General features: G+C 53.8%; 7 protein-coding genes across 7 annotated transcripts; 5 read left to right on the forward strand and 2 right to left on the reverse strand.

The window, feature by feature from the left end:
• Positions 1-403: 403 nt before the first annotated feature.
• E0L32_006503 (uncharacterized protein) lies at positions 404-1959 on the forward strand (the record flags this gene model as incomplete). The annotated part of the gene is made up of 3 exons (XM_031141143.1): positions 404-427; positions 482-1446; positions 1503-1959. 3 exons carry the CDS (start codon positions 404-406, stop codon positions 1957-1959), a joined length of 1446 nt encoding a protein of 481 aa, XP_030994788.1.
• An 852-nt stretch (positions 1960-2811) lies between these two features.
• On the forward strand, positions 2812-4990 carry E0L32_006504 (uncharacterized protein; the record flags this gene model as incomplete). The annotated part of the gene is made up of 6 exons (XM_031141144.1): positions 2812-2825; positions 2959-3004; positions 3062-3184; positions 3253-4591; positions 4658-4913; positions 4963-4990. The coding sequence occupies 6 exons, from the start codon at positions 2812-2814 to the stop codon at positions 4988-4990; spliced, it is 1806 nt and encodes a 601-aa protein (XP_030994789.1).
• A 981-nt stretch (positions 4991-5971) lies between these two features.
• On the forward strand, positions 5972-9797 carry E0L32_006505 (uncharacterized protein; the record flags this gene model as incomplete). Its single annotated transcript, XM_031141145.1, has 5 exons — positions 5972-6309; positions 6405-7155; positions 7215-8471; positions 8786-8885; positions 8944-9797. 5 exons carry the CDS (start codon positions 5972-5974, stop codon positions 9795-9797), a joined length of 3300 nt encoding a protein of 1099 aa, XP_030994790.1.
• A 312-nt stretch (positions 9798-10109) lies between these two features.
• On the reverse strand, positions 10110-11495 carry E0L32_006506 (uncharacterized protein; the record flags this gene model as incomplete). The annotated part of the gene is made up of 2 exons (XM_031141147.1): positions 10110-10398; positions 10459-11495. 2 exons carry the CDS (start codon positions 11493-11495, stop codon positions 10110-10112), a joined length of 1326 nt encoding a protein of 441 aa, XP_030994791.1.
• Positions 11496-12427: 932 nt separating this feature from the next.
• On the reverse strand, positions 12428-14367 carry E0L32_006507 (uncharacterized protein; the record flags this gene model as incomplete). Its single annotated transcript, XM_031141148.1, has 6 exons — positions 12428-12852; positions 12924-13221; positions 13291-13512; positions 13567-13791; positions 13962-14066; positions 14116-14367. The coding sequence occupies 6 exons, from the start codon at positions 14365-14367 to the stop codon at positions 12428-12430; spliced, it is 1527 nt and encodes a 508-aa protein (XP_030994792.1).
• Positions 14368-15587: 1220 nt separating this feature from the next.
• On the forward strand, positions 15588-20423 carry E0L32_006508 (uncharacterized protein; the record flags this gene model as incomplete). The annotated part of the gene is made up of 1 exon (XM_031141149.1): positions 15588-20423. The coding sequence occupies one exon, from the start codon at positions 15588-15590 to the stop codon at positions 20421-20423; it is 4836 nt and encodes a 1611-aa protein (XP_030994793.1).
• Positions 20424-21621: 1198 nt separating this feature from the next.
• On the forward strand, positions 21622-25959 carry E0L32_006509 (uncharacterized protein; the record flags this gene model as incomplete). Its single annotated transcript, XM_031141150.1, has 7 exons — positions 21622-21658; positions 21727-22224; positions 22281-22373; positions 22427-23305; positions 23366-25027; positions 25105-25445; positions 25516-25959. The coding sequence occupies 7 exons, from the start codon at positions 21622-21624 to the stop codon at positions 25957-25959; spliced, it is 3954 nt and encodes a 1317-aa protein (XP_030994794.1).
• Between the last annotated feature and the right edge of the window lie 80 nt (positions 25960-26039).

Consider the following 26039-nt stretch of genomic DNA (forward strand, 5'->3'; position numbering starts at 1 on the left):
TTTGTCTGCGTAATGCAATGACCGAATCCTTGCTCCGATTCCGCATGGCGGGCGGAAAGGAATGCGGGATCCTGGCTGGTTCCGCCCAGATTGACTTGACGGCGGAAACCAAGGGAACTACACCTCACGAAACCCGGGAACGCACCCCGGCGGCTACAAATGCACATGGACAAGATTTTAATCCAGACCGTGCGGAAGCTGGGAGTGCTTGTACCTGATATTTCCGCCAGTCTCTGAATTAATAACTGATACTGCACCATCCACATCACATCAGTATTCAAACTACTTTCAACCTACATCGGTAGAAGAGAGTAACGGCTCGACATAACGTTTTCCACCGGCACCTAACATCATCCCTTCTTCTTCTCCCTATCAGTCTCCAATTCATTCATGACAAGGCAGAATGTCCTCTCGCATCGATATCACAGTGAGAACGAGCCTTGCAGCACCCATCTGAACAAATCTCTAACAACAGCTGCAGTCCTATCCAGGAAATATTATCCACGGGAAATTCGCTCCTACCCAAGAGTCGCGCCACTCTATTGACCCCGCGACTGAAGAAGCACTGTACGAGGTGCCTGTCGCCACCAAAGAACAGCTGGACGACGCGGTCCTCCACGCCCGTGAAGCCTTCAAATCATGGAGCACGACTCCTTTTGAGCAGCGTTCCAAGCTCATGCTTGCCTTCGCGGACCGCATCGAGGAAAATCGCAGGGAGATCGAGAAGCTGCAGACAATGGAGCAGGGCAAGCCTTTGAGCCTAGCAGAACGGGAAGTTAGCATGTCCCTGACGTGGCTGCGAACATTTGCCACAATGGAAGTCAAGGATGAGATCCTGGAAGAGTCAGACGAGAAGGTCGTCTACTCGACCTTCCCCCCTCTTGGCGTCTGCGGCGCTATCGTGCCGTGGAACTGGCCCATTCTCCTGGGCTTGGGAAAGGTTGGTCCCGCTCTTATGACGGGCAATACAATCATAATGAAGCCGTCCCCATTCACGCCCTATTGCGACCTGAAGCTAGGAGAAATCGGTATGTCTGTCTTCCCCCCTGGGGTATTCCAGGTTCTGAGCGGGGACGACATGCTTGGTCCGTGGATGACCACCCATCCAGGCATTGATATGATCACCTTCACTGGTTCGATTCCCACGGGCAAGCGAGTCGCTGAGAGTTGCTCCAAGACCCTCAAGAGATGTGTGCTTGAGCTTGGCGGTAATGACGCGGCTATTATCTGCGAGGATGTGGATATCCAGAAGTGTCTGCCGAAAATCGCTACTTTGGCGTTCCTCAGCTCTGGACAGATTTGCATGCTTGTCAAGCGGATCTACGTTCATGAGAAGATCTACGACCAGTTCCGGGACGCCATGGTAGAGTTTACTAAGAACAATATCAAGACCGGTGGGGGCTTCGAGCCTGATGTCGTTGTTGGGCCAGTCCAGAACAGCATGCAGTAAGTCTTTTCTGAGAAGTTGCCGGTCGAACAGCATCACCGCTGACAAATGCCAGATATGAACTTGTCAAGGATATGTTCGCCCAAATCGACAAGTGTGGCTGGAAGACCGCTCTCAAGGGTGGTCCTCGTGAGACGTCCAAGGGCTACTTCATTGAGCCAGCCATCATTGATAATCCACCTGAAGATTCGCGTATCGTCAAGGAGGAGCCTTTCGGACCCATTGTGCCACTGCTGAAGTGGTCGTCCGAGGAAGATGTCCTCGCACGCGCTAACGCCCTCGAGACAGGGCTTGGCGCCTCCGTGTGGAGCAAGGATGTCAAGAGGGCCGAGAGGATGGGCCGGTGTTTGAGCAGCGGGAGCGTCTGGATCAACTCACACTTCGATGTTGCACCAAACGTTCCCTTCGGAGGGCATAAAGAAAGTGGCCTTGGTATGGAATGGGGCATTGAGGGGTTCAAGCATTTCACAAATAGCCGCAGTCTCTGGGTATGGAAGAAGGTTTTCGAGTAGCTAGAGTCTGCAAGATAGGTAGGCCTCGGGTTCTTAATAATGCTTCAAGTATGGAATGTGGGCAACATCAGTTGAAAGGTTACATTTAGGGATGTGTTCTCTATATCAATGTTCTCATATATGGCTCTTTTCTATTCTAGTTAGCTGTAGGCAGTTATGTGCGTCAATGGCAGGACACACGTAATTCATATCTTTCACTAAACATTGTGGAAAGATGCTATGCAGGAATGGAAAGTATGTTTATATTCATTATTACAATAACGTCTTCCCTTCCCGAAAGGACATGGTGTTTCTGTAAAGTGTTCGATGGATCTGTGGGAAGCAGCGACAGCCCTGACGTCGACTCTGGAGTTGGGTTGAGATGTAAGCCGAAAGTTGGTTCTGCCAATACCATGTCGTATCCTCCCTGTATCGATCTACCCCTTGAACTAGGAGTGAACTGCAGGACTCTAAGGGCTTTGTGTCTCACCAAGTAACTCGAGGTTCACATGGACAGTCGCATTCAGGCCCATGGTGTGGCAATGCAAGAACGACGGACGGTGCCATACCCTCGGAACATTCCACCTAGTAGGAAGTCACAGCATGCTGTGGCGGAAGATGTAGGGGGGTTTGTTTTATGTCGTTAGATACATATGTAGTACTCTGGTTCCGACGGATGCTTTCCGCCGCCGAACCATTGGCTTCTCAATGAAGGGAATCTGGCGCTTTTGGCATGGCCGCCAAACCGTTCAGTGTCCCGAAGGGATACAAGCTAGAGATGATTAAAGACGAGGGAATACGTGCCAATAGACAACCCCGATTGTGCAACAGCTTCGGCATTCCCCTTTTCTCTTTTTGGTCAACGAATAGACAATGGTTGTGGATCTGTGAGTAGCACGCCACCGTCCCTTGCAATCGTTGACATAACCCGACAAAGAGGACTATTGATCAGTATCATTATCTTTGCCTTGCGGATGACATTTTTGATTGAAGATCAAACTGACTTTCTCGACTATGTAGAGACAAATACTCGGCGTCTTACGCATTTTTTGAAGGCCTTTACGAAGTATGACCCAGATTTTGTTGCGGCATGCACACTCTACTAACATGCTGTCTGCTCCAGGCCGGCGTTTCGCATGTCTTCGTCAACCTGGGGTCGGATCACCCGGCCATCATGGAGGCTCTTGCTCGTGGGGCCCAAGTGAAAGGCGTACAGTTCCCACGAGTCATTACGTGCCCGCACGAGGTAACTAGGCCTACCATTTCTTGGGGCCAAATATGCCATTCTGATAGGTGTGGCTGACATGGTGGTAGATGGTCGCGATGTCGATGGCAGACGGCTTTGCTCGTGTGACCGGCAAGCCACAGTGCGTCCTTGTCCATGTCGATGTGGGCACCCAAAATCTGGGTTGTGCTGTGCACAACGCATCATTAGGCCGATGTCCGGTGTTTGTATTTGCAGGCCTCTCGCCTTTCACTCAAGAGGGCGAGATGACAGGCTCGCGGACAGAGTACATCCACTGGCTTCAAGACGCCCCTGACCAAAAGCAGATTATCTCGCAATTCTGTCGCTATACCGGAGAATTCAAGACCGGCCGCAATATCAAACAGGTCATGAATCGGGCGCTGCAATTTGCAACGAGTGACCCGAAAGGTCCTGTCTATATCACTGGTGCCAGAGAGGTAATGGAGCAAGAAATAACTCCCTATGCCCTAAATCAGTCGGCCTGGGCGCCAATAGCTCCAACTGCTCTCACATCAGATGCAGTAGAACTAATCGTTTCTACCATGGCTGCTGCACAGAATCCGCTGATTATTGTCGGATATACTGGGCGTAACCATGCCACGGTTGGTGAGCTGGTTCAACTAGCGGATAGCATTCCGGGGGTTCGAGTACTCGATGCTCTTGGGAGTGACGTTTGCTTTCCATTTTCTCACCGTGCCTCGCTCGGCGTGAAGATTGGGGTCGACCCTAGTATTGAGGAGGCCGACATGATTCTCGTTGTCGACTGCGACGTGAGCTGGATTCCGACGCGATGCAAGCCACGAGACGACGCCAAGATTATCCACGTTGACGTCGACCCCCTCAAGCAGAATATTCCTATCTATTACATTCCGGCATTTCGACGGTATAGAGCACACTCCGAGACAGCATTACGGCAGATGAATACATACATCTCGCAGCATATGGATTATTCCAAGTTACCCACCAAGGAGCCGTATATCTCACGCTGGGCAGCGCTCGAGGAGACCCATAGAGCACGACTCCAGGAACTAGATGCACTCGCCAGCCCGCCAGCAGACGACACAGCACACCCGACGGTCCACTACCTCGTTGCTCAGCTCCGCAGGAGATGTCCTGGGAACACAGTCTGGACGGTTGAGGCGGTTACAAACGCTATGCATGTTTACAACCAGCTCCGGGTAGACATGCCGGGTCACCTTATCCACCACGGTGGTGGCGGCTTGGGTTGGTCTGGCGGTGGCACTCGAGGTGTGAAATTAGCACAGGATTACATTGCCGGCGGGAAGGGCAACTTTGTTTGCGAGATTGTGGGCGATGGTACATTCCTCTTTGGGTGCCCTGGCACGGTCTACTGGGTAGCCAGGCGCTATGAGTTGCCAGCCCTGACGATCGTACTGAGCAATAAAGGTGATTGAGCTCCCGCATCTCATTACCCAAACAGGCTGAGACCAGAGCTAACCATGAAGTACCTAGGTTGGAACGCACCTCGGAACTCGATGCAGCTCGTCCACCCCAACGGCTACGGTGCCGCCATATCCAATGAAGACTTGAATATCTCATTTGCGCCGACCCCAGACTACTCGGGGATCGCGAAGGCTGCTGCAGGCCATGAGGCCTGGGCTGGGGTAGCAGCCAGTGTGAGAGATCTCGATGCCATGCTTGGAGAGGCGGTCAAGGCCGTGGAAAACGGCATGTCGGCCATCCTCGAGGTCCGCCTCGATGGAAGCTGGTGAAAACCTTGTTGAAGGATTCGATTTCAAACTTCAAACTCGAAATAGGGAGCTCGGTCATCCTACGCCCAACTGAAGTGGCCCTGTAGCTAGCATAGCTTGCCGAAGTAGCAATGGTAAAACGCTGAATCGACAATCTGTGAATCCGGAGTCCGACTTGGTGGCAAAGCAAAGTGACTCCCGGCACCTAGTGCAAGCAACACCTCCGCCAGAGTGGAGACCATAGATGTCGCGCCTGGGGGTATCATGGGAAGCGGGGATGCCAGAGCTATCTATGTTATGTCCTTGTCATATGTTATGTCCTTGTCATATGTTATGTCCTTGTCATATGTTATGTCCTTGTCATATGTTATGTCCTTGTCATATGTTATGTCCTTGCCATATCCTTGTCCGGGAACTCGGAAGGGCTATCCCACTACCTAAAACCAATGGGCTGGATGGATAGACGACTAATTAGGTCTGCTAGCAGTCCGTCAATTAATCTGACCATCAATTGCATGGCAAGAAACGCTCGTATAGTTACCTAGTGAGGAGAAGGCGGGAGCGGAACTGTTTTACTGTTGGCATCCGACAAGCAGCGGAACTGATCTGCCCCCCCACATCCAATCATCAGTGGGCGAGGCTCAGGTGTGAGTGCCAAACGCTCAAAGAGCGCGCGTAGTGGACACGCTGTGTCTGCAAGATTCTAGGCACTAGCTGACCAAGTGAAATCTAGTCACACCTCTTCTTGACTTATTGTGGCTAGACTGTACGCCTTCGGCGCTGGTGAAAACTCATTCCGCCTAGCTCACTGGCTCTTGGAGCTAGGACTTGATAGACAAGAAGCACACTACCTCCGCAGAGATGCCCCAAGTTCCCCAGCGCCAAGCCAACGAGACAGACGGCAGGGCTCGTTGACTGGCTGGGGTAACTAGCTGCTTTTGCCGATCATGAAAGGGGTGCGTTGCGCGACTTGGGTGTCCGTTACCTACCCATGTTAAGTAATGTGAGTCGCGCACTATCTTGGCCTCCCAACATTACTCAATTGCTAACTCGACTCCCAAGAATGTACAAAATCATGCCAAAATCTCCTGGAGGTATCAAGCGTCCTGCTGCGGCGAAGGCAACAGAGACAAGCAGAAAGAGGGCGCCATACACAGCTCGAGCCTGTGGTGTGTGTCGCAGGCGCAAGAGGAGATGCTCCGGAGACAATCCGTGCACCTATTGTGCGTCGCGGTCGCTCATCTGCGATGACCTGAGTGAGCCTCCTGTGGTTGTTTCGCAGGCGGCCTCGCCGCCCCCAAGCCTTTCATCTCGAGATCCTCAGGATTCGAGCATGAGGACATTCTCTGTCAACAAACAACTTGCCCAGACTTCACAGACTGAGATGAGGCCCTACTACGAGTCTGACCTCGAGTAAGTTGGGTGACACCTTTCGCACACACAGCAAAAACACCCATATATACCTATACACACATGCAGCAGCTGATGTGGTCATTTGAGTTCTGAAGGTGCCTGGGCACATTGGGCCAGTTGGTCGCCAATTTCCAAGACCAGATCGGCACACTCACCACGAGGTTGGACAGGATGGAGCGGAACACGCCCCTCCTACATAGGGAGGAGGGCCGTTCGCATTTCGACCGTACCACGCAGTCAGCTTGCAGTCCAGACTTCCTTACCGAAGAGCGTTCCTCTCCAAACACAAGTAAACGACCGCATCAGAGGATGATCCCCCGAAAGCGCTTCTTTGGTCCAACCTCGCCAGACTACAGCTGGAATATGGCACAGATACGCTTGCAGCAAGGCCACAAATATGGCCGGCCCAGTTTGCCGGACCTAAATGACAGCCATTCGGAAGACGGTGGCTCGACAGATGGTATCGATGACGTGGATGGATCGTCATCAGGAAACATGTCGAGTCGATTCTTGGAAAGGCTGACTAGTTTCAGAAGACTCCTCAAGAAACAAGAGTCCTTGAGGCTGATTTATGAGTGGGAATCTGTCTTTGGCGACTTCCACCCTATTGTGGATATTGGGGTCATCCAGAGATTGATTGAGGACTCGTACAAGCCAAACAGACCGACTTCTCGTGAAGGACTGTTGCTGATCACCAATCTTGTTCTCGCAATCACCCTTTGCGCAGAACCGGCGTCCGAAATCGATGTCTGCAGGGCCATCTACTCGTACTGTCGAGAAGCCATTGGCGACTTGATTGTATCTCCGACCCCAACGCTCGAGAATGTGGTCATCCTGTTGCTTGTGGTGAGTTCGTGTGCAGTAGAATGCTTTAGAATATCCGTCAAGCTGACAACCTACGCCAGGGTATCTACCACTTTTTCAGAGATGATCCATGCTTCTCTTGGCGGATGGTCGGGATGGCTGGCAACATGTTGCTCGAGCTTGGTCTGCACAACCGTGAGATTCCAGACCACGTTCTTAACTCGGAAAACGAGCGGGAACAGGCTGTTGCCATCATATGCAGTACCATTGTGCTTGATAGACAATGGAGCGCAGCAGTCGGCCTTCCAACCCATTTCCAGCAATCACATTTTCGTCATATCATGAAATTGCCAGTCAGTGATCTACTCCAAAGCAAAGCTTGTTCTAGCCTGCTGATGTTGCATTGTATCCAGATCCAGTCTCCGTTTCTCAAGGGCATGGTTTCCTTCATGGTAGTCAGCGATAAATTTACATCAACCCTCTCCCACATCACGAACACAGACCAGCCTTATGACGACGATGATGCCGCGTTTGAGACACTCAATTTTCAAATCGAGCAGTGGCGAAAGAACGCTGTCGGGAGCTACAACTTCACGCTACATAGCACCTGGCGCACCATACCCATCAGCCGCATCCCTTCTTGGGCTATCATGTTGAACCTTCGAGCAAACGCTGCTCGCACTATGTTGCTGCGACCATTCTTCTTCACCAACAGGCTGACGCCAGCGAGTAGGAAGAATATCGAGCCTGCCGTGCATCGGATCTCTGATACGATCAACATCCTCACAAGTCTGGACAACTCCACTGACGTATACCGCAAACAACAGCCGTACTACTCCCACTTACTGGTCAGCACATGTTCTCTCATGTACCTGGTCGTCGCGTATGTCGCTCAGCACAAGATCGCGCTGGCTGACGACCTGCCGGCAAACTTCTCCGAGATCATGGAAAAGAGCTTCAAAAAGGCTTTTGACTTGGCGGAAGCGTACAACACAACGTCTCGAGCGTCGAGAAAATTGCGGAAAAGGCTGCTTCTTGTGCGAGAGCCTCTTGTGCAGCTCGAGATTCTGCCCCCCGAGACGCAAAGACCGGCAAATCACCACTCAGTGGGACAGTCAGAGAGGACTTCAAGGAAGCTCGAGAGAGGACCTGTATCTGGACCAGTAGAGCTCAGACCGGACGTAGTTTCCATGAGCTTACAGCCGGTTGGCTTGGAAGAGGTGGACAGGCATGGTTACCAGCCCGCAATTGCACAATACGTGCGGGACGGGCCGACGCCATACGCACCTATTGACATGGCCCTTGATATTAATGCGTTTGAGGGTGCCGGTGCGATACACAACGTGACAACGTCTGGGGTATCTTCATCACTCTTCTGTGATTGGCCACTCATTGATGGACAGACGTTCTTTACAGAAGGCGAGGCCTTGTTTGGAGAGTAACAATGTTTTGTTTTGTGCAGAGTTCATCGGTTGTTTTGAATTAGTTGTATCTAATGATGAGATATCAAGAATCTTTACAACATGCAAACATATTCGTAGCAGTGAGATGTAGCGTAATGTACCCATACTAGTGCAAAGGGTATTCAGTATCGATGCTATCATCATTAGGAGAGGACAACCTGAGCATCTCTGGATCTGGATCACTGCGGAAACAGAGCTTATGTAAACAGGGTGTCCAGAAGATCAAACTAGGCAGCGAGCTGAGAGCGGGGATGACACCTAGCCATATTTCCGTGCGGCACAGTGGTGGCCACATTGCATCTCGACTGGGTAAGTTATGTGGCATTCTAGAAGCTAATTTTGATTTGAATGATTGAATAGGTTCCAGCTAAATTTTCTCAACTCCAGTCACTCCATAGGGTGACCTTGGCCAAGGTTGTCCGACCTTCAACGACACATACCACCAAAAGCTCATTCCACTTCGCCCAAAACGAAAGCCAACCCTTCAGAATGAACATCTTGAATTTCCCAGAAGAGATTACCCTGAAAATTGTGGAAGCTACTATCCCAGAAACCATTGAGAGCATCGCGCTCACATGCCGCGCTCTCCACCGCATCTCAGCACCCTTTCTCGCGGAGCACAACCAGCTTCGACGCCGCTATAGGAACTTTACATACTCGTTCCTGGCTTCACTCGACTGGTGGGGAAGGGTTTCAGAACTTGAGATGGACCCCGTCACCAAAGAGACGGGCATTCAGATTGCAAATGCAGCCCAGCTTCTTCAGGCCATCGGCACTGAGCCTCTAATCGCCCGGTATATCCAGACGGCCGATCTCACCAAGGAAAACATGCTCAACACATACAAAGGTCGGGATGACAAGTCAATCCTCTGCACGCTCGAGCCCGATTCGCCCCTGCGTCACCTTCTTCTCGATTCCCCCTACCTTCGCGAAGCTGGTATCAGTATAGACTCCTGGCCCAACGAGTGTAGCCATCCGTTCATCGACAGCATTGTCTTGCTCACCTTGCTTCCTAATGTCGAGAAGATACTGCTGCCATGGTGGATGAAGGAAGGACCATTTCAAGAGGCGGACCGTGACGAACACTTCCGCAACCTGCTGCACACTATCCAACGCCGGGCTTATAGCGGAGACCCTGGCGCTTCACTATCAAAACTGGCCGTTCGCCCACACTTCCAAGGGACGGAATTACATCTCCTATGGAAGAGGAAAAGCGATTAGAAATAAGTGCTATGTATGGATTCATACCGTGCTCGTTAGACTGTCTCTTTCAGCACGCACTTGAATTACGAACTAAGACTTGGGATGCCATAGCTATATCTGTTCCGACCTGTCTTATCTAAGCCTTAAGCTATTCTATCATGCTTATACATGCCCGATATGTGTCAACACCAGTGTACACAACAACTTAAACGTAAAACGCTGAGATAGTTGGGAACAAAGCCTGTTGCCCAGTTTGATGAGCCAAGCCCTTCTCTTCCCCTCCCGGAGAGGCTCGCCGATATGATGATCTACTCGGTCTATATCTAAGAATCAGAGCTTCGATGCCCTCATGGGCTTGAAATCCTCAAACTCGGCCAGATCCCGCGTGGGGTAAGGGTGCGGGTCCGGTCCTTGCTTCTCCTTGCGCGGCCGTCCCGGCCTCCATGCCCAGGTGTGCGCCAACGACGGCTCCAGCTTCGACTCGAGCATGTCGGCGACGTACTTGCCGATGATGGGCAGAAACTTGAAGCCGTGCGCCGATCCGCCGGTGGCGAGATACAGCCCCTTGTGCTTCGGGTGCTTGCCGATGAGGAAGTGCAGATCTTGGGTGTCCGTATCCCTAATTAAGCCGTGTTAGCAGCTGCTCCCTCGTCTGGAAAAAAAAGAGGGTGAAACATACCAACATATCCTGGTCTCCGCCCACGGACGATCTGCCAGGTCGGGCACAAACTCTCGCAGCCAACTCCTGATCTCTCCCTCGATCTTGCGCGGGATGTCGTCCCGAGGGTTGTCCTGCCGGAAGCGCGGAAGGCTGAGTCCAGGAGCTTTTTGGCTCTCGTGGTTGGTGACAAAGTTGACCGTCGCAACCTTGACGATGCCGTCACGGTTGGGCGGGAAGAGGATACCCTGCTCAAAGTGGTCCACAATCTTGAGGTCGGCGTACTTCTTGGTCTCCTCCGGCGTAAGCTGGATGTGGCCCACGACGTGTCCCTTGGCCTGCAGCTGGCCCTCGAAGTCCAGCAGCCGGGCTGACGTCGCGCCCGCGCTCACCACGACCACGTCCGCGTAGTGCCGGGCACCGTTCTCGGCCTCGGCGCCGATACAGGTCCCGTCCGGGGAGTAGAGGAGCTTCTTGATCCAGCCGTCGTCGCCCGAGACGTACCTCACGCCAAGCTTCTTGGCGGCAGTCGTCATGGCGGCGAGCGCATCGCCGCTGGTCGTCCAGCCGGCCCAAGGGTTCCACCAGATCTGCCAGTCGTCCATCGGGCCCGTGAAGGACGGGCTGATCTGGCGCGCCTCCGCGGGAGTCACCTTCTTGACTCCCGTGATGCCCAGCTTGGCCTGGTTCGCGGCCGACGCCTCGATGAAGGGGATGCTGGCGTTCTGCGCGGCGAGAAACCAGCCGGTCTGCTGGAACATGCCGGCGAAGATGCCCGTGTCCTTCTTCCACTCGTTCATCGCCTCGACGCCGAGCTTGGCGTACATGGGCTCCGAGTAGTCGCTGCGGACGATCTTGTTGAGATCGGTCGACGCCGCAATGGGCGAGGGGCTCTCGAAGCGGTCCACGACGGTGATGGTGGTCTTTGACGACGCCAGGCCGAGCCTCTCGGCGAGGTGGTAGGCCGCCGAAACGCCAAAGGTACCTCCGCCGACGAAGAGAATCGACTTGCCGGCCAGGGGCGAGGCGGCGCCCTGGCTACTGCTTGAGGAACTCATGATCTTGTGAGTGCTGACCGTGGGATGAAAAGAGCGTCACCAGAGATGCGGGTGGCAGACATCAATGGAGGAGGGGGTCGATTGGGGGCCTGGTGGGAAGCCGGGAGCTGCAATTCTGTACAACTGCTCCAGTGTCATCCGTTCCACATCGAAATTCGACAAAGCCATATCAGTCCCGTATCGCGTTAATAAGTGACTGGTTGCTCCAGCGCCTCCGGATTCGCATGCCCGATTCTGCCCAGCGGATCAACCTGCATGAGTTGCCAGGCCGCGCTATTCGGCCTAATCGTAGGGGCCCTCTCCACCCCCGCTTAGTGGATTCATTAGCGCTGGGGATCCGATAACGGGGTTAGATTCGATAGCTCTGTTCCAGTTCAGAGGCAGGTAATCGCGCTCTTCAATGTTCCATCTAGACCATTCCGAGACGAATGGCTGATCTAACAATGATTCCAACGATAACGGCAAATAGAATTGGCGTTCACGTAGCAAAGCATGAATGTCTGAGGAGAAGGGCTGAATCTCGGATATTGAGTGGCGAGGCGAAGAAGCTGACCCTGTTGCAACCAGATTTCTAACTACACTCTCTACAAGCTAACAATGAGGCACCTCCGAAGTGGCCTGGGAATGTTTTCCCGCAGATGGCTGTAAAGACAGACCAAAGTTCACCTCTACCAATACAATCGTAACTCTACGCGAGGGCAGGCAGATTCACCGTCACTGCCAAGTTGTGATCTCTTCAACGTTTAGGTAGTGGGATAATCAATTCTCATTATGTCTTGGGAAATCCCACAAGTCTAAGCTTTCTGTCCTTCCAAAGACGAGCTGGCATGCCTTGCCATGTAGTCCAAGTGGCAATTATAAACTAATCAACGCAAAACTGTGCAGATTGTAATATCTAGCGGAGCCCGGAATTGCCACACATGGTCGCTGTCTCAGTAGAGATAGCGGAAGTACAACTTCTCGCGATCAGTCTTGTCCAACAAAGCCTCGGCCTCGCGCTCGGCGTCCACATCGACGCCGGCAGCGCGCTGCTCAGCCTCGAACTTCTCACGCTTGATGTTCTCGAATCTTATGCCGACGGCGTAGACACCCAGCATGCATATGCCCGCGGAAATGAAGCCCAGGATGGCGTGGTAGCCAGTGCCGTAAGAGGGAGCCTCCTTGGCAATGAAGAACTGCGGGGCGATGATGTTGGCGACGCAGTAGGCGATGAACATGAGCGCATTGATCGTGGTCTTCTTGGTGTGCCCGGACGTGTTGGCGAATGGGAGCGAGGTGACGGTCACATAAGGAGCCCAGTAGAAGTAGAAGCAGTAGTACGAGGCAAGCAGTCCCTGCTGGTTTGAGCGGGGCAGTTCTGTCGGCATACGAGTCAGCGAAACTTGTCTATAGTGGTACATCACCAGGGGAAGTCGGAAAGGTACATACTCATCATTAGGATGCAGCAGGTCAATGGAATCAAGCAGCTGCCGGCGGCAAGTATGCATCGGATGTTCTTGATTCTCGAAGCGGGATAGGCAAGCGACCAGGCACCAAGGGTCATGACAACACCTGTGGGCATGCCCAAGAGTGTTGTGTTGAGCTTGCTGTATCCCAGACCAGAGACAATCTGAGCGGCGAAAGTCACCAGGCCGCCATTGGGAATGTTGATGCAGAGGGCGAAGATGACCAGGGGCCACGTCTTCCAGTCGGTGAGAGCCTCGCGGACTTGATAGAACTTGAACTCCTGTAGATGGGAAAGAACCATTAGCAAGGCTCATCAAGACACTGGGGTGGTTTCCGTCCAGAGACTGACCTTGGACTCTGTTCCCGTCATGTTGTTCTTGATCCGCATGATGGCAACATACTTCTCGCGTTCATTTAGGAATTTGTTCTTGATAGGAGAGTCGGGGAGCATGATCGTGATAAAGATGGACCAGAGGAAGGTAAAGCCACCAAGGACAATGAAGAGAAGCCGCCACGGAGCGACGGCCGTGTTGGTGTGGCCAATGCCATAGGAGACAATTCCTGTAACAAGCTACCACAACTGTCAGCCTGAACACGCCATCAACCACTTTGACTATGCACCTACTGAGGAGAGTCCAGAGAACCAGATTGCTGTACGAATGGGCTGCTCAGATCGCTTGTACCACATGACAGTGATGATGGAGCAGGCCGGGAACAATGGTGCCTCGAGGGCACCCATGAGGAAGCGCAGGACCATAATGCCCGGCGGGTTGTGTGTAGCTGCCATCAAGGTGACAATAGCAGACCAGATGATACAGGATGTGCCCAGAAGCTTGCCGACAGGCAACTTCTGCAGCAGTAGGTTAGACGGGTATTCGCTGCACACACGATCAGACAACGGCTTCACAAAGGGAGCCAACAATGGAGAAAGGAAAAAAATGCATACGACACCTGCAAGACACAAAAGTTAGCAGGTAAACTTCCACGACAACCAAGAGTACAGAGAGAAGATCAACCGACCAGGTATCCGAAGTAGAAAATCGAGCCACTCCAGCTGTACAGCTGTCCGACAAGGCCGGTATCAGTCTGCATGCCATAGAGAGCGGCGTTGGAGATGACAATTTTCTGTGTTGTGTCAGTGGAGTTGAAAACTTCGGTTGTGGGCTCAACGCACATCGACGGCAGCTAGGGTGATAGTAACAAGCATAATCGGCATCAGCCGCATGTCAATCTTGCGTAGCACCCGGCGCTCTTCCTCGGGCGTGATTTCGCCGTATTCATCTTGGTGGACGCGCACAAACTCGGCGGCCGCATCGAGTTGGTGCTGCTTCTCCTTGAGGTCCTCGATCTCGCCGTGAGGCTGCGGAGACGGCGCACGGCGAACATCATCGTCGCCGGCGGGCTGGATAGCTTTCTCGGGGGCCATAATGCTGCCTGGGGAATAAATCTTAATTCCGATGATCGGCGGTCAAACTGGTGGATGAGGGTTGCAGGGTACGAAGATGCTCCATGCAGTGGCATCACCGTCGGACGATGTTGAATATATAGAATCGTTCGATGCGTGTCCCTTAAACCATGGACACGACTGATCTTGCGGGCGCCCTGCTAGCGCTATCTCCGTGTGCTATCACAAGACGGAATATTACCTATCTTCATGGCTGGGTCTTGAGGAAAAGGGGCCTCTACCCCGTGGGCGACAAAAGCTGCAGTCTGGGGTACTGCCCGGTTTGGGATGCTGCCGGTGGGTCATGAAAAGCGTGCACTAGGCTCGCTATTTTGGCCAGGAAGGTTGATCCGCCGCCCAGTCTAGTCACCTAGTAGTCAGACCCTGTGTGTGTGTGTGTGTGTGTGTGTGTGTGTGTGTGCACGCGACTTGGCTTGGGATCCCAGCATGGGAGCGAGCCAAGCATGACTCGCCGGGGATTACGACCCGTCGGTTTTAGGTAGTGGGATAATCATCTGGGCGCAATGGCACATGGCAATGCCGGCGGCCATCGATTACGGGTAGTGGGATAACCTTTGGGAGTGTCGCACTCTCAGCCGACGACGGCCATGCGAAGTACAGCCAACCTATCCATGGATTCGTGTAATCTTTCCCGGTCGGTCCAAATAGTTTCGTCAATTCATTCTCGATCATTCCTATATCGGCAATCCAGGAGCCAGCCAGTCGGTATCGCCTATCTCGGTGGACTCCGTCTTTGCCGAGAAATGCGGGGATTTAGGGCACATCGATTCATGTCAGAAGGGGCTGGTCCACTAAGGACAATCCCAGGGCAAATTTAGTATGTGGAGCTGTCTCTGCCCAACCACACCGCCCTTTAGGGCCACCCCAAAGGGCCGGCGGCCCCCTGGCGGCCTTCCCCCTTTTCTCCCTTAGAATTAGACACCTCAACGAATAGAATTCGATTGATCCGACCCTTAGTTGACAGTTATGAGCCCGGTTAACGCCTGATTGAGCAGATCAGAGTAGGCCTACCTGCCCAGAGCAACTATCACGAGATTCAGACCGTGGAGTCGCGGATTCCTACAGCCAAATTTGGTGAGGAGTGGCCAGAGCCCTCCGGAACACGACGACAACCCAATCGATCTCCTGCCCGAGCCAGAGTACCACTCGATCAACCCCCTCGATCATTCGACTGCAATATCATGGCTAAGGAGGACCTGGACAACGACCAGGCGGTGATTCTCACCAATGAAGCGGACTGGAATACGTGGTATTCACATATCCGCCTCAAAGCTACAGATGATGAAATCTGGGAGTACATCGATCCAGATGGAGATCAGACTCTAGAGCCTCCTAGAGATCGTCCGAGACCTCCTCCTATTCCCTCAACGACACTCCAAGGGGAACAACTAGCGACAGCACACCTAGAGTTCAGGATGAGGAAGGACTTCTTCGATATGGAGTTAGAGGAATGGAAGGTTCTAAACACGGCGTATGAGAAGAAGAACAAAAAGCTGATCGAGATGAACGAGCTCATCTATCGAACGGCTAAGCGGCACGTAGCCCTGTTCAACGAGTCGTCGGAAGAACAACAGCGAGCGATCACATGGATCCCTGACGGGACAGGAGTGATCAGGCAACCACCAAGAGTTGGATCGGCACGGGCAAGGCTGAGGGCGTTGAAGGAACGTCTCAAACCATCAGGCTTTGAAGCGAGAGCACAAGCTCGAGCTCGATACCAGCAAGCCAGACAACCACCCAGATCCACCAGTCTGTCGGCTTGGATCGAACAGTGGGAACAGGCCCTACGATATGCTAAGAACGTCAATATCAGTGACGTTCAAGGCAACCAACCTGCAGAGGACTTCCTTATCGCCATCAGTGGCGTCAATGAAGTTAGTAGTACCTTCGCCCAGACCTATATGAACACTCTTAACCAGGAAGGGTCGATCCCAGACGGCTATACGCTTGCTCGCCAGCTTCAACGACAGCTTGCAGCGACAGCAACAGTCAAGGGATCAGCCAAGGGATCGTTCAACGCAGCAGTAGAACCTGCCCAGAGGTTGACGGAGCAACCGACGCTTCAGGGCAAGGCTCCTAACGGCGAGAGACCTACCTGCCCTTGTGGGATGAAGCACAACGAGAACCAGTGTTGGGTCCTCCATCCAGAGAAGAAGCCAGTCCATATGCCACCCTTCTCACGGAGGAGGCTGGAGAGGGTGCTGCGGAAGATCACGGAGACAGATCAGCTGCGGAAGCAATACCAGAACTCGATCAAAGCGATTGAGGAGTCGCTGGCAAAGCTACCACCAGCCGATCAGAGGTCTGGTGAGGCCAGGCAAATTGGGAGTGCCTACGCCCGGACTATTTCGGTCAAGAAGGCCTCTCAGAGAGTCTCCTCAAACGTTATGGCAAGCTCCTTCGTCGCCACGGCGTACCCATTGAAGGACAACTTCATCCATGATACCGGTACCACCTGTCACATCGTCAACTCGAAGGAGAAGCTCATCGAGGGTACATATCGACCAGCGACTGGCGTCATCAACGCAGGCGACACCACGATACCGTACTACGGTATGGGAGAGGCGATGATGGAGGTCAACACCCCTACTGGCCTAGCCCGCTTCAAGCTAAAGAATGTTGTCGTTGCTGAAGGCTTCCATGTCAATCTAGTCTCCCATGGAGCAATGAGGGAGGCGGGATACCGATGGAACGACGACAACTGCAGTATCACCAAGGGTTCTGTGTCAGGACCAGTAGTCTTTTTGACTAAACAAATTGAGGGCCACACTGTGATCGACTTCCATCGAAGTCAAGGATGGGCCAACAAACAGCAATCAGATGAAGCCGCCAATGCAGCCTCATCACGAAAGCCTAGCCCAGAAAGCAAGGCGAGGTACGATACCTGGCACAGGAGAATGGGGCATCTCAACGATGAAGCCCTAGGCCACTTATCTGCTAACACCAGAGGAGTTGTGATTGCTGGCAAGTCTGATCAGCCTTGCCAAGCATGCGTTGAAGCCAAGGCAAAGCAACAAGTCTCGAGAAGGCCAAGTGGTCGACCGGCGGAACACCCATTCGGTCGAATCCACCTAGACCTCTTCGCGATGCCGGACTGCCTCGATGGTTCAACAGTAGCCCTGATCATCAAAGACGAATTCTCAGGCTTGAAAGTCACATACCCTCTGCCGGACAAGAAGAAGTACACTCTTCTTGAAACTCTTCATAACTACTGCAGCCTGGTAGACCGGCAATGGGGTCTCCAGGTCCAACGAGGTCGCAGTGACAACGAACCAGCCCTCAACGCCGACGCTATTGAGGAGTGGAAACAACATGAAGGAATTGTATGGGAACCATCGCCGATATACACACATCAACCCAACGGCCATGCCGAGCGATCTGGGGGGGTGATACGGACGAAGGCCAACGCAATGCTGTTTGACGCCGGTCTACCAACCGACCTGGCCAGCGAGGCCTACAAAGCAGCGACCTACCTTTATAACAGATCCCCTCGTCGAGCCAACGGCTGGAAGTCACCAGAAGAGACCATCAGACAGTGGTGTCAGGAGAATGGGCACTGGATCCCAGGCGGCTTGAACCAGCCAGACCTCAGCCACATCAAAGAGTACGGTTCAAAGGCACATTGCCTCAAAGATGAATACCACAATGCCACGATATCGACCAAGGCCAAACATCAACCCCGTACCGAGATTGGATACCTTGTTGGCTACGAAGACACGAACATTTGGCGGATCTGGATCCCCGAGAAGAGGAAGGTTGTCCCATTGAGGGATGTGACCTTTGAAGAAGGGTCCTTCTTCAAAAAGGAGAATCACGACGGATCTAGAGAGAGATTGGCCACGTTCACACCACCAGTGGAGGTCTATGAGCTACCAAAATTGGCAGAGAGAGAGCCAGAGCCTGAAGAGACCGACGACGAGATCACCAGCCTCTCCGGTCCAACAGATGGACCGTTTGAAGCTGCCGGGGAGGGAGATCAGTCCCAACAGGCCGAAGCAATTGAAAAGGCCGGCCCGGCGCAAGAGAGGCTTGAAGAGATCATTGTCGCCTACCCAACTCCTCGCCAAAGTGAAGAGCCGGTCCAAGAACCAGCCACAACAGGACCAACAGAGGGCTCTGAATCCACAACCCCTGGTCCAATGACCCCAGAAACTTCATCGGAGGGAGAGAATAGTGTTCCAAAGGTGCCAGTGAATTTTCAGGAAGATTCCTCAAGTTCTGCACCGATTAGACGATCGGCTCGAAATCGCAAGGCGACAAGCCGAGGACAGCAGTCGAGAGAGCAAGAGGAGCTATTTAGGAGACGACGGCGGGCGGTCGATGGGATGATCCCAGAGAACCGCCACGGCGTCAACGCAGTCCACGCCAGCTTCCAAGCCGAAGTAGTCCCTGTCGAACAAGAGCCTCAATGGCCACTCCGATTACACCGAAAGGACCTACCACCAGAGCCGAAGACCTCCAAGGAGGCTGTCAACAGCGAATACGGCTCACACTGGCTCAAGGCCATGCGGAAGGAGGTCAAGAACGTCCAAGACAACGGGACGTTGGAGATAGTGGACCATCACGAAGCCAAGGGCCAGATGGTCATCCCATTGAAGTGGATGTTTACCTACAAGTTCAACAGCGAAGGGTATGTCGAGAGATTCAAAGCCAGGATCTGCGTTCGAGGAGACCAGCAGCCACCAAACGATCGAGACACCTATGCCGCCACATTGGCCGGAAGGTCCTTCCGAATCCTCATGGCCACAGCCGCGAGGTTTAGGCTTAAGGTGAAGCAGTTAGATGCCATCAACGCCTTCACCAACGCCTACCTTGATGAGGAGGTATTCGTGGAACTCCCACCATACTTCAAACAGAATGGCAAGATCGCTCGATTGATCAGAGCGCTATATGGCCTCCGCATATCGCCACTGCTATGGCAAAAGCTTCTCTCAGAGGTCCTCATCGATATGGGATTCACCCAGTCGACTGAGGAGCCCTGCCTATTCTACAATGACTCCGTCCTGGTCTTCTTCTACGTTGATGACATCGTATACCTCTACCGCGAGGAGGACGAGGCTAAGGGAGAGGCCTTCAAAAAGGACTTGACCAGTCGATTCGAGATGAGAGACCTAGGGGATATCAAATGGTTCCTAGGAATGAGAGTTGTTCAGAGCTCTGATCGGAGCCAGATCTGGATCTCACAAGAAGACAAGATCACCAACCTCGCCGCCAGACACAAGCTTGATGATATGGTTGGAGGGCCAGCTACCCCCATGTCGGTTGAGGAGATCATGAAGCCAGATGAGCAAGCGACTTCGTCAGAGATTCACATCTACCAACAGAAGGTGGGATCTCTGATCTACCTTAGCATCACCACAAGGCCGGACATCGCCAAAGCGGTCACCAGCCTTGCCCGCTTCCTGACAAACCCTCCACCCAAAGCGATGAAGGAGGTGGATAGAGTCATCCGCTACCTCCTAAGGACGAAGGACCTAGGCATCCTGTTCGACGGCAACGACCCAGACCCCTCACTCAAAGTCTACACCGACGCCTCGTTTGGAGACGATCCAGAGACTCGGAAGTCCTCCCAGGGATATCTCATGAAGCTATTCGGGAGCGTGGTCGATTGGAAAGCGATCAAGCAAAACACCGTCACCACCTCATCTACTGAAGCCGAGTTGCTTGCCCTCACAAGCTCCCTTCGAGAGACTATTGCTACCATGCGGTTCTTCGAAAGGATGACACTGCAGCTGTCAGGCCAGTTCGTCGTCTACTGTGATAACCGCCAAACCATTCGCCTGGTTAAAAGCGAGAACCCACGGCTCAAGACAGCTCTGAGGCATGTTGATATCCACCACCATTGGGCCCGGCAAGAGGTCCAAAAGAAGACGGTGGAGATAGAATACCTGGCCACTGATCAGATGCCAGCCGATGGGCTAACCAAGATCCTCCCGATTAACAAGCACCGGGAGTTCATCAAGCAGTTAGGCCTTTGCATCTGTCCCATCACCACCTTTGGGGGTGATCAGGACTAGCAAAAAGAACAGCGGTCTCTGGTTATACTGGACAAAAAGAACTCCTCAGGACCCGAAGGTACCGAGGAGTTCAGGAATCCAACTGAGAATCGAACCCAGGCCTCCTACCAAGGAAGGCAGGTGTCCTACCACTAGACCACTGGAACTGCTTATGGAAAGCACTGCACTGTTATTTCCTATGTATCTCTTTCTGTTACTGGTTGAGAGAAGGGCAAAAAGATTGATGTCCTCTGTGGGGATCGAACCCACAGAATCTCCCAGTCCGGCCAACCCAAACGAGAAGCCAATGAACCCGAGAAACGCCCCAGCCAAGACTGTTCGAAACCACGTCTCAAAGCTTAGAGGCATTTGAAACCTGGTTTGAAGATCCAACCGGGGTTCGAACCCGAGTCTCCTACCTTGGGAGGCAGGCGTCATAACCACTGGACCATTGGATCGGTTGTTGGAAAGGGTAGGAGTTGCTCAGGGCTATACGGGATGTACCAGGACGTGTAAGGAAGGCACGAGAGTCAACGGCAAGAAGGGGTGGTCCCCATGGGACCTCCTGCCCAGTGTACATCTACACTGACGTCCAACACGTGGTTGACAAGGCCGGAAGTGGCCAATTGGTCTTCAACACCAAGCAAAATCATTAATTTCCTATTTGGGACACGGGAATGGCTTCAGATCTCCTGGAATCCCGGATTCCGGAGATCTGGGGGGGTGTGTCAGAAGGGGCTGGTCCACTAAGGACAATCCCAGGGCAAATTTAGTATGTGGAGCTGTCTCTGCCCAACCACACCGCCCTTTAGGGCCACCCCAAAGGGCCGGCGGCCCCCTGGCGGCCTTCCCCCTTTTCTCCCTTAGAATTAGACACCTCAACGAATAGAATTCGATTGATCCGACCCTTAGTTGACAATTCAGAGTGCAGTTTGATGCGCCGCCGCCTTAGAGAAGAGAAGCGCTAAGCTAAAGGGTTCTACCGTTGCTGGCCTTGGTCGATGTCGTGGCTATCAGCAGGTGGAGCTTCTCTCAAATACAGTATAGCGGAACCCTCCATGCTCGACGATTGAAAGCTTCCATGTGCGTACGGAATCGGGACTCAGACACTTGGTGGTATATCTTCAACGCAGCGATCCCATGAAAGTGGCTCGATTCTCGTATGATCGGCCCTGTTCCCTCAGTCGAGAAGACCCAGTCGCACACAGATCACACAAAGATGAAGACGAAAGGAGCTGGCATCACGATCGCTATCGGTGCGTACCTTGCCCCATGATAGACACAGACCCGTTACCGTTTCTAACCTTTCTCAACTTGCAAACAGATCGTGGAGGCACATTCACAGATGTGCTGGCCATCATCCCAGGTAGACCCGACCTGTACTTCAAGTTACTGTCGGTCGACCCTGCTCACTATCCCGATGCTACTATCGAGGGCATCAGGCGAGTGCTGTCCACCGTCAGGGGTACGGAGATACCCCGTGGTGAGCCCCTGGACACTTCAGATGTTGCCTCTATCCGCATGGGCACGACTGTCGCCACCAATGCTTTGCTTGAACGCAAGGGTACGAGGTGTGCCCTGCTCATTACCAAGGGCTTCGGCGATTTGATGGTCATTGGCGACCAGTCAAGACCGAATCTGTTCGACCTGAACGTAAGGAAACCGAGTGAGCTGTACGAGAGAGTTGTAGAGGTCGAGGAGCGTGTCACAGTGGAATCGTTTACCGAAGATCCTCTGGAACGCGACTTCACCGAGTTGGTGAATGGCAACGACCTCAAGTTGGGAGTGACAGGCGAAGTTGTCCGAATTGTTAAGCCATTAGGTAGGTATTCGTCCTGAGATCTAATGTAACGTGGTCATTCGCTGACAACAGACCAGATGTGGCTTCCGTCACGGCACAGCTCGAGGCGCTGTATGCCGAAGGTATTAGGAGCTTGGCAGTTTGTCTGATACATGGCTACAACTTCCAAGGTAAATGATCCCCGTCTGCTGCTGTATACTCTCGATACTAACACAAGTACTAGAACATGAACGTCAGATCGGCGAGATTGCCGCTGCCATTGGCTTCACCAGCATCTCCTTGTCTCATGACCTCTTGCCCGTGATCAAGCTCGTCCACCGTGGCCACTCCACCACCGCAGATGCATATCTCACTCCCGAAACCAAGAAGTACCTTGACGGCTTCATGAAGGGCTTCAAGGCAGGTTCGGAAGAGCACACTAGAATTGAGTTCATGCAGTCCGACGGTGGCCTCGTCGACTATCGGAAGTTCAGCGGCCTCCGGGCTATCTTATCTGGCCCTGCTGGTGGTGTCGTTGGCTACGCTCGTACTAGCTATGACTCTAACGACCCCAAGCCCGTCATCGGATTCGACATGGGTGGCACATCAACAGATGTCTCCCGATTCGGCGGTACTTATGACCATATCACCAACTCGGTCACTGCCGGCGTGCACATCAGCTGCCCGCAATTGGACGTGAACACCGTCGCCGCGGGTGGTGGATCCATCCTCTTCTTCCGCAACGGCGTCTTCGTTGTCGGTCCCGAGTCGGCCAGTGCGCACCCCGGCCCAGCCTGTTATAGGAAGGGCGGTCCGTTGACTGTCACCGACGCCAACCTCGTCCTTGGCCGGCTGTTGCCCGAGACGTTCCCCAAGATCTTTGGTCCCAACGAAGACGAGGCCCTGGGAGTAGACATCACCCGCAAGAAGTTCGTCGAGCTGACAAACACTATCAACGAGAGCATCAAGGGCACCCGCCCCGCGATGACAGTAGAGGAGGTAGCCCTTGGCTTCCTGCAAGTGGCCAATGTGAACATGTCCAAACCCATTCGCGCGCTCACCGAAGCTCGAGGCTATGATGCTTCCGCCCACAACCTTGCCAGCTTTGGTGGTGCTGGTGGCCGTAAGTTCATCGTGTCCACGGATTTCATTGTGCTCGACGAAAGCTAATAATGGACAACAGAACATGCTTGCGACATCGCCCAGTCTCTTTCCATCTCACGAGTCATCGTTCACCAGTACTCATCAATTCTCTCTGCGTACGGCATGGCATTAGCCGATGTCGTCGAGGAGCGGCAAGAGCCCGCCTCGAAGGCTTACGAGGAGTCCACCGCAGCATTCTTCTCCGAGCGCCTCGAGGGGCTCGAAAAGCAAGCCCACGATGCCTTGTTGGCGCAAGGAATCGACGAAAACGCGATCAAGATCGAGAGGTTCCTCAACATGCGCTACCAGGGCTCTGACAGTCAGCTCATGATCGCCGACGAGGAGGGTGGATACATTTCCAACTTTACTCGCACGCACATGCGCGAGTTCAGCTTCATCAACGAGACGCGTAAGATCATCGTAGACGACATCCGGGTGCGTGCCAGCGGCTATGCCCACCGTGTCGACGAAAGATCTTTCATCAAGGACTTGCAGGCGCTGGAGAAGAAGCCAGTCGTCAACACCGACAAGACTCAGTTCAGGGATGTCTACTTCGAGGGGGGCTGGAAACCCACACCAAGCTACTTCCTCGGCGATCTGACTCCCGGATCCGTCGTCGACGGCCCAGCCCTAATTATCGACAGCACGCAGACCATCCTCGTGGCCCCCTCCGCCACCGCCACCGTCCTCGCCCGCCACATCGTTATTGATCTGGTCCTCAACAACAAGAAGTCGGTCGACTCGCGTGTCGTCGACCCGATCCAGCTCGCCGTCTTTGGTAACCGCTTCATGAGCATCGCCGAGGACATGGGACGCACCCTACAAAAGATCGCCATCAGCACCAACGTCAAGGAGCGGCTCGACTTCTCGTGCGCCCTCTTCGATGGCGGCGGTGCCTTGACGGCCAACGCGCCCCACGTCCCTGTCCATCTGGGCAGTATGTCGCGTGCCGTCAAGATTGCCATGAACCGCTGGAAGGGCGACCTGCACCCCGGTGATATCGTCGCCACGAACCACCCCGTTGCTGGAGGTACCCATCTTCCAGATATTACCCTGATCTCGCCCGTCTTCGACAAGACCAACACCCACGTCGACTTCTTTGTCGCGGCCCGCGCGCACCACGCCGAGATTGGCGGCATTGCCCCCGGCTCCATGCCTTCGGACTCGGTTGAGTTGTACCAGGAGGGCGCTGCCTTTGAGCAGTGGAAGATCGTTGCCAAGGGCCACTTCGACGATGCCGGCGTCAAGCACCACTTCCTCGACGTGCCTGGCTCGTACCCCGGATGCAGCCCATCGCGACGCGTTCACGACAACATTGCCGACCTCAAGGCACAGATCGCGGCTAATCAGAAGGGCATCAATCTGATCCACGGCCTGTTCGAGGAGTACGACCGAGACACTGTTCTATTCTACATGCGGGCGGTCAAGACTACCGCCGCGGCAGCTGTCCGCGAGCTCCTGCGGACGACGGCTAAGAAGTACGCCGGCCAGATGCCCCTTACCGCCGTAGATTACATGGATGACGGCAGCCCTATCGCTCTCTCTATCACGATTGACGAAAAGGAGGGTACTGCGACGTTCGACTTCACTGGCACGGGTCTGGAAGCCTTCAACTGCCTCAACGCCCCTATCGCCATCACCTACTCTGCAATTCTCTACTGTCTACGTTGTCTCATCGGCACAGATATTCCCCTCAACGAAGGTAAGTTGGACTCTATTCCCTCGTTCCGAGGTTAAACATGGTGAGTTCGTTACTAACCTATACCGTCCGAAACGCAGGCTGTCTCGAGCCCGTCACCGTCATCGTCCCCGAAGGAACCCTGCTCAACCCCTCTGCCAATGCCGCCGTGTGCGCCGGCAACGGCTGCACATCCCAGCGCATCACCGATGTCGTGTTCAAGGCCTTCCAGGCCTCCGGCGCTAGCCACGGCTGCATGAACATCCTGTCCTTTGGTAGCGGCGGCTACGACAAGGCGAGCGGCAAGTTCATTCCTGGCTTCGGATACGGCGAGACGATTGCCGGCGGCGTCGGAGCTGGCGAGGGCTGGCACGGTTACAGCGGCAGCCAGGTGCACATGACCAATACCAAGATCACGGACCCCGAGATCCTGGAGAAGAGGGTAAGTTCAAACTCCCTTCCCTAAGGCTATAGCACAGTGACAAATAAAACTAACAACACTGTCTCTCCAGTACCCCGTGATCCTGCACCAGTTCCGCCTGCGGCCCAACTCAGGCGGCAAGGGCCGCTGGAGCGGCGGAAACGGCGTCATCCGCGAGATGGAGTTCACCGAGCCGATCCACGCCTCGGTCCTGACGCAGCGCCGCGTGTACGCGCCCTACGGCATGGCCGGTGGCGAGGACGCCCAGCGCGGCGTCAACTACCTCGGCCGCAAGATGAAGGACGGCAGCCTGCGCTGGATCAACGTCGGCGGCACCAAGGAGGTCGACCTCAAGAAGGGCGACCGCATCCAGATCTGCACACCCGGCGGCGGCGGCTACGGCAAGCCAGGCCAGGCCGGCACAGAGGAGGCAGCAGTGGTGGCCAACGGGGCGGCGAATGGGTATGCGGCGCATGTGCCGAGGGCGAATGGGAGTTTGCATGCGTATGCCAGCGAGCAGGCGGCGTCAAATTAATAGTTTGGGTTGGAAAATAGTTAGATCATGGCAAATTGAAATGTACATTATCCGCAAAGCCAAAGGACACCGAAATACGC

This window comes from Thyridium curvatum, assembly GCF_004353045.1.
Source record: "Thyridium curvatum strain D216 chromosome Unknown NODE_37_length_373104_cov_81.786046, whole genome shotgun sequence".
Classification (NCBI taxonomy): domain Eukaryota; kingdom Fungi; phylum Ascomycota; class Sordariomycetes; order Thyridiales; family Thyridiaceae; genus Thyridium; species Thyridium curvatum.